This window comes from Sinocyclocheilus anshuiensis, unplaced genomic scaffold, assembly GCF_001515605.1.
Source record: "Sinocyclocheilus anshuiensis isolate Anshui unplaced genomic scaffold, SAMN03320099.WGS_v1.1 scaffold546, whole genome shotgun sequence".
NCBI lineage: Eukaryota > Metazoa > Chordata > Actinopteri > Cypriniformes > Cyprinidae > Sinocyclocheilus > Sinocyclocheilus anshuiensis.
In genome coordinates this window covers 788,459-796,688 of record NW_015542451.1, presented here as the reverse complement: position 1 = coordinate 796,688, position 8,230 = coordinate 788,459, and the positions used below count along the sequence as shown (strand labels likewise).

Here is an 8,230-nt window from a genome sequence, read left to right as displayed (position 1 = left end):
AAAAAAAAAAGGTAATTGCAACTTATTTTTCTCATAGAAAAAAAGTCAGAATTGTGAGATAAAAAGTCGCAATTACCTTTTTTATTTTTTATTCAGTGGCAGAAATGGGCTCCCATATAAAACAAATAAAATAACAAAAAAAAAAAATTACATAAAATACATTAAGTAGAAAAATATTCCATTGATTAATAAACCTATACACCGAGAAAAAAGGCTGCTTTGGTCACTTTTTTTTCAGTGCAGTCAGCTGACATTCGAAGATTCGTCCAATGAAAAGGCTCAGCCAAGCCCCACATCCAGTGACATCATGACGATGAAGCCCAGAATGGACGTCCATGAGGCCAGTTTGCCATTCCCGCTGTGAAAGAAACACACACATTCAGTGGCATATGAACATCTGCAGTCTTTCCAGTGAACGCTTGTTCACTGTGCTGCTGCTCACCTGACTTGGGCTTCAGGAATGATGTCATCCACCACCACATACACCATGGCTCCTGCAGCGAAGGCCAGAGCGTACGGTAGCAACGGCTCCGCCAGCACCACAGCAACGGCCCCTAGCAACCCCGCCAGAGGCTCCACCATCCCACTCAGCTGCCCGTACCTGTGAGGCAGACACACACGCACATACAACACTAGGACAGATCACTGCAGCACTTTGAACTACTCAATTAACAGGTTTTAGAGCGTCTCAGAAATTAGGACATATTAGGAATAAATTAAGACAAATAGATCATAATAAATGTTTGTGACTGTGGCATTGGTCCAAATTCTAGAGAGCTGCCTACATAAGCAGCTTCCTTCTAAGACAGCAAGCTAAATAATAGACTAGTAGTTCACCAATATATCGCCAAGGCTAATATTTATTGGCAGAATTTTAGCTTTGTATGTATTTTTCAAATTCATTTTTTTCAAATTTCAAATTTTTTTCATTTTTTTTTTTTCCCCGTTTGGCCGATAAGTGTCCGAAGCAGGACTTAAACAGTAATTTCTATTATTATTATCATTTTTTTTTAATGAAGTATTTCTGTTTGGCCAACAAGTGTTGAAAGCAGGACATCAACAGTATTTTATTTATTTATTTATTTTTTCTGTTTGGCCAATAAGTGTCAGAAGCATGACTTAAACAGTAATTATTATTATTATATTTATTATTATTTATTTATATTTTTTAATTAAGTATTTCTGTTTTGGAAGTGTTTTTTTTTTAAATTTTATTTAGATTTTCTCTTTGGCCAATAAGTGTCAGAAGCGGGACTTAAACAGTAATTATTATTAGTATTATTTATTTATTTATTTAGTTATATTTTTTAAATTAAGTTTTTTTTTTTTTTTTAGATTTTCTGTTTGGCCAATAAGTGTTGGAAACAGGATTTTTAAAATTATTATTATTATTATTTTATTTAAATTTTTTTTATTAAGATTTTCTGTTTGGCGAGACATGAACAGTAATGATTAGTAATTACTAGCAAATACTATAATACTTTCTCATATACTTTCGGCATTCAACAAATATGCAATTATACAATTTAAGCAATTCTATGAATATCTAATAAATAATTCAATCGACAAACCTTGCAAACTTTGGAAAATCCAACCGTTAGGTATTATGAACCTTGCATGTTTGTCCAAATTACGGTGTCTAAACTGTTTGGAGCAGCCTTTGTATTGGAAGTGTAACACTTTATGCCACGACACATTAAAACGTCGTCCATGCATGCAGCTCACTAGGTTTTGGATGTGAATGTGTATCTGTCTGGACTCACCAAAAGGATCGCCATGTGGACACTCCAGAACCCCGCAATGGGAGACTCACGGCAAGGCCTTCTGGAAAGTTCTGAATGCCAATGCCTACAGCCAAATTTCTGAAAGAAACAGACATTATCGCCAAATCAGTTCCCAACGGAGAGCACACACACAGATCAGTTTTGACACTCTGTAACTTTCCAACTCTCTTAACTTCACACATTATCTCAGCGAGAGATTTAACGGCGTCGGCCGTGCCAGGCTTGAGAAATGACTGTTGACTAAAGCTCTCCGTCTGAATCAGATGAAGGCTTTCTGGAGTGCAGCATATGGGTGTGTTGTACCACAAGACCATGAGAAAAACGGGTTACGGATGGGGCACGAACTACATCTGGAATCACACTGCTGTGTTTGGATAATCCTGCATGAAAGTTTCTCGCACAAGCCAAGACGGTGACTGTAAAACGGCTCACGAGTGTGTCAGCGGGCATTTACTCAAACCAGAGTGTAAGAACAACACTTCATTATGGAGGATGACTTTGATTTGCTCTGGAGAGCTGTGGGAAGGCGCTGGGAGCGGGTTTCTCTCCCGAAGCGGTCTGAGGGTGGTCTCCACCACACAACTGATAAGCAGCTCTATTTGCTTGGCCTACACTTCTCCACATCGTAAAGCAGCCGCCCTCTAGAAGTTCCCGGAGCCTGCGCTCACAAAGCAAGAAAAGCTGCTCTGTTTTGGGAAGAGTGTTTTGACTCCCCCCTCTTCACTGCCTTCTTCAGTCTCTCCTGCTGTACGATGTGCGCTGGCATGCTCTCAAGGTACTGCCCCCAGAGAAGTCAGATTAATGACAGCTAGTCACGGAAAGGCTGGAGAGCTTGAGGGAGACAGAACGCAAGCGAAAGTCTGAAGAGAACGAACTCTTGCAAACTCGTTCTTACATGCAACACAAAATCAAAGTAGTGTAACAAAAATGAATGCACATGAATGAGGACTAGGACTGTCAAGACACACACACACACACAAAAACACCATTAAACTATTATTAAAGTGGTCCAAATGGCTCTTCTTCCAAGTCTTCTGAAGCAGTACTGTAACTTTAAGACTGTTCCTTCAACACAATAATATGGCAATTTTTAACTATTTTACATTATGACTAATTGGAAGCTAATTCACATGAATTCATACAATGTCGTTCGTACAACTGGAAGAACATTCTGGCCGTCCTTTTCAACGTACTGCACGTGAATGAGAACTGGGACTGTCAAGCTCCAAATTGACAAAAAAAAAAAACACCATTAAAATATTGTAAAATTAGTTCTTTCAAGTCTTCTGATGCAATACTGTTCATTTTTGTTTGGTCACAATCTTATAGCAATTCATAAGTTCCTGAATGTGAATTGCTGATTAATTCATTTTAATTTGTACTATCTAATTCATTTTTTTTTGTACGTCTAGAAGAACATGCCTTTTTTCACCTTCATGCATGTGAATGAGGACTAGGACTGTCAAGCTCCAAAAAAACACACAAAAAAACAAAGTGGTCCAAAGTCTTCTGAGGCTAAACGGTACATTCTGGTCTGTTCCTTCAAGACAATATCATGGAAATTCGTAACGATTTTAAATTTTGGCAAATTGGTGGCTAATTTGAATGAATTTTTACGTCTTGAAGAACATCCTGGCCGTTCTTTTCAACATAATGCATGTGAACGAGGACTAGGACTGTCAAACTCCAAAAAAATCACCACTAAAATATTACTAAAATGGTCCAAATGGCACTTCTTCCAAGTCTTCTGAAGCAATACTGTAAATTTTGGACTGTTCCTTCAAGGCAGTCTTATGCAATTAGTAATTATTTCCTTTTTGGCAAATTGGTGGCTAATTCATTTGAATTCGTACGATCTCATTTGTAGGTTTTTGCATGTATTGAAGAACATTCTAGACATTATTTTCAATGTAATGCATGTGAATGAGGACTAGGACTATCAAGCAAAAAAAAAAAAAACACCATTAAACTATTATTATAGTGGGCCAAATGGCTAATTTTTCATGGAAATGTATAACTATTTTACATTTTGGCAAATTGGTGGATAATTTTATTATTATTTTATTATATTATTTCATTTGCATGAATTTGTATGTCTTGAACATTCTGGCCGTTCTCTTCAACATAATGCATGTGAACGAGGACTAAAACTTTCAAGCTCCAAAACACCAAAAGAGCACCATTAAACTATTACTAAAGTGGTCCAAATGGCTGTGGTCTGTTTCTCCAACACAATCTCTTGGCATTTTGTGAGTATTTTTCATTTTGGCAAATTTGGTGGCTAATCTGTATGAATTTGTTCAGTCTCATTCATTTATTTTCATACAATCTGCTGGAGTGGGATTTTGGGCCAATGAGATATCATGGTGGGCGGGGCTATAGCATGCAATGCAACAGACATTAATATAGTTTTTATTACTGGTCACTTTAATGCATTGTGTCTGGTTAGGTGTAACTAATTTCCTAGATCAGACCAAGAACAAGTTGAAAAGTGAAAAATTCAAGTTATGATCAACTGGTAGTACATCCGAGTGATTGTTGGGGGAAAAAAGTAGGGCGGGGACTTGGTTCTGTGCATCAGTTGTTGATTGGATGGAGGCATAAAGGGGTGGAGTTTAAGCAGATTAAATCATTAGAGAAGTCCTGCATATGTCACCAGTGAGAAGTCTGTCGTTTTACCAGAAGATCAAGTTTTGAGATTTTTAGGTATAGCATTGATCTCAGTCTGATATAATGACCAGATAAACCGGAAAAAAAAGAAAAAAAAAAAATCAAAATGGCCTTTCAAAAACATTGCATTTATGTATATAAAAAGCTTTATTTATTTAAAATGTAAATGTTCATAAATTTAAGCCTTCAGATCATGAGAAATATAAATTCAGCCAAGCGTGTGCAAGTTTTGACTGGCGGTGTAGAAACTATGACATTTTGATTAAACATTATGAGGTCAATTTTTATGGATTTTGCATGGATGAATCGTTCACATTAAAATCCCTGAGATGCATTTAGACAATAGATGGAGTGATTTTCCATTTCCTGTTGACTTGAGAGGGGAAGAGAAATGAAGAACGGATGAGAGGACACGAGAGATGTGATGTGGCATAATGAAAGACTGAAGAGAAAACCAAGGGGAGTTTTTGGAGAAGGGCGAAGTGAACTCACTCACCCAACTGAAGAGTCCATGGCCTAATGTTCACACAGAGTGGAAACAACAGCCCTTCTCACCATTTCAGAAACAAGTTTTCCCATCCCCAGGAATTCTTCTCTGGCATATTTCACTCCTCTGAGGCAGCTCTATTTCTGTGAGTCTATTCACCCACCTCTGAGCACAGGCTTCAGTAACCGCAAGCTCTCAGCAGTAAAATAGGGTGGAGATCTTAAAACGATCTTACAATGTCCTTCCAACACGTCCCTTTCTTAGCTCAGTATACAAGTTTAAAGGCGAAGTGAAACGAAGTGGTGATGTGTGTTTGTGATACAGTGCGTGTCTGGGCTGACGTCTGTATTAAAACAAACAAAAAAAGCATAAAGGGAAACATTCCAGCGTTATTGCAAAAGCATGAAGAAGCCTCCATTGAGAGGGGAAGACAGTGGCTCCAGTGTCTGACCACAGAGCTCCTCTCTGGGCACAAAGGGCCTTTGGTGCCCCCCCTCCATCCATGGGGGTCTGCCCTGAATGGGCATCTGCGTGTTGGGAAGAGCATGGGGATCTGGGTGAAATGAGGGAAAATCCCCAAAACCATCTGCACCAATCACTATGGCTTTCCGGCGATCTTTGACCTGCGCACCCAGCGTACCCGCTGCTTTTCACTCACAACTGTGGGAAAATATACCTAAACACAGCCTCTGTTTTGCCACAATCGATCAGCCATGTGATCTACTGGCTCAAAACAAAGTTTCACTGAACAGTGCAGAAACATTCAACTCAGTCAATTGTATATTACCTATACAGTCCTATGTAAATTAATTCATCTTCTCTTTCATTAAAGGTTACACAAAAAAATAAAATAAAAGTAGCATTTTAAAAATAAATGTAATTTGCCACAGGCTCACATGCTCTTTTTTCTCTCAAAAAGGTATTAGAAACCATAACGAATTATTACGAATGTCAGGATTACGAAAGATCAGAAAAAAAAAGGTGGATAATAACCAGATCAACAGAAGAAATTTCCATTGAAATGGTCCATCAAAAATGTTAAATAAATAAATGTTATATATATAGAGGGTATAGAAAAGAATCACCCTCCTTTAAAATAATCACATTTTGTTGCTTTGCAGCCTGAAATGAAGATGGACAGAGTTTTTGTTTTATCCAGCTGTATTTACTCAGTGCAACTTATAACATCCAAGTGAAAGATAAAACACCAACATGTCAGAAAAAAAGAAGAAAAAAAAAAAAGAATCACCGATTTCAAAAGATCATGTGACACTGAAAACTGGAGTAATGATGCTGAAAATTCAGCTTTGATCACAGGAATAAATTATATTTGAAAGTATATTGAAATAGAAAACCATTTTTTTTTACATTGAAATAATATTTCACAATATTACAGTTTTTTTCTGTATTTTTGATCAAATAAATGCAGCCTTAGTGAGCAGAAGAGGTTTCTTTAAAAAAAACATAAAAAATCTTACTGATCTCAAACTTTTGAACAACAGTGTATATATGAATTATTTATTACAAATGTAAGCATTACATATTCAAGACTTTAAGCAAAATTTAACAAAAGATTTTTAAAAAGTAGCATTGATGTCAACGCGAAATAATTACCAGATAAACTGGCCTTTCAAAATGGCCTTTCAATAAATAAATACATTTTCATACAAAAATTTAAATGTACGAATTTAATATTCAAGAATTTATGCAAACTTAATTTTAATACAAATAAATTTAAAGTGATGCAAGTGATATTCACAGTCATGTCTGGTATCATTTGAAATGTCTCATTGCGACTGGTACAATGGTCTCAATCTTACAAGAAGTAGACTAAAAGGTAATATAGATCCTATGAGTTTAGAGATACTTTGCAAGCATGGGGTGGAATATTTCATAGTACTAGCCATAACTTCTGATTATTGTTTGCGCTTTAACTAAGTCGTTACATAGTTGTATAACTATTATACAGACACAATCTATCCCATAAACTCTCTATAACTTCCAGCACTGTAATGCATAATCTCACGGTTTCCTCTCTCAAACTGTTATAAAAGCAGCTTTGAGAATGGCAGGTGCGTCTCTGAAGCAGCCAGACAGAAAGTTGGATTGTGGGTCGTATTTTACTGGCATGTATAAACACACACACACACACACACACGTTTACTTAGCTATCTAAATGGGGACATTCCATAGGCGTAATGGTTTTTATACTGTACAAACTGTATGTGCTATCACCCTACACCAACCCTATCCCTAAACCTACCCCTTACAGGAAACTTTCTGCATTTTTACCAAAAAAACTTTGTTTACATGATTTTTATACCAGTTTTACAAATGAGGATGTCCCCAAAGTGAGGTTTTTGGAGAGTTTGTCAGGTTTAGCTCACTTTCGGGTACATATTTGTCCCCAAAATATGGTTAAGTAGGTACACACACACCCACACACACACACACACACACACACACACGCACACACACACACACACACACACACACACGCACACACACACACACACACACACACACACGCACACACACACACACACACACACACACACGCACACACACACACACACACACACACACACGCACACACACACACACACACACACACACACGCACACACACACACACACACACACACACACGCACACACACACACACACACACACACACACGCACACACACACACACACACACACACACACGCACACACACACACACACACACACACACACGCACACACACACACACACACACACACACACGCACACACACACACACACACACACACACACGCACACACACACACACACACACACACACACGCACACACACACACACACACACACACACACCCACACACACACACACACACACACACACAGACACACACACACACACACACACACACACACACACACACCTGTGGTGCGGAGCCAAGTCCTGCTAAACCTAACCTGAATGAAGTCCAAACTCTGATTAACAGCATTTGCTCAAAACCAGTCATAATGGTACATTTGAGATGTATACACAATAAATCATTAATTTTGACCCATACAATGTATTGTTGGCTATTGCTAGAAATATAACCCAGCGACTTAAGACTGGTTTTGTGCTCCAGGGACACATATAAGAGGGCAAAGAGGGTTGAAGAGCCCAGCAGATGCTGCCATAACTCAATAAAACAAGAGAATAAAAGCGATTGTTAGAAATGAGTTCTTCCAATCCCTTAAGGTCTTTTAAAGCCCTTATCATGGGAGCGAGATGAGAAACGGCAAAATGAAAA

General features: G+C 38.0%; 1 protein-coding gene across 1 annotated transcript in view; it reads right to left on the bottom strand.

Annotated features, from left to right (window-relative positions):
- Window positions 1-103: 103 nt before the first annotated feature.
- LOC107693650 (zinc transporter ZIP11-like) overlaps window positions 104-8,230 on the bottom strand; it is a 53,577-nt gene continuing 45,450 nt past the window's right edge. The window contains exons 4-6 of the mRNA XM_016493110.1: window positions 1,764-1,862; window positions 443-601; window positions 104-358 (exon numbers count right to left, since the gene is read on the bottom strand). Of these exons, the coding sequence (XP_016348596.1) occupies window positions 280-358; window positions 443-601; window positions 1,764-1,862 (337 nt within the window). The 3' untranslated portion in view covers window positions 104-279. The remainder of the gene's footprint in view (window positions 359-442; window positions 602-1,763; window positions 1,863-8,230) is intronic.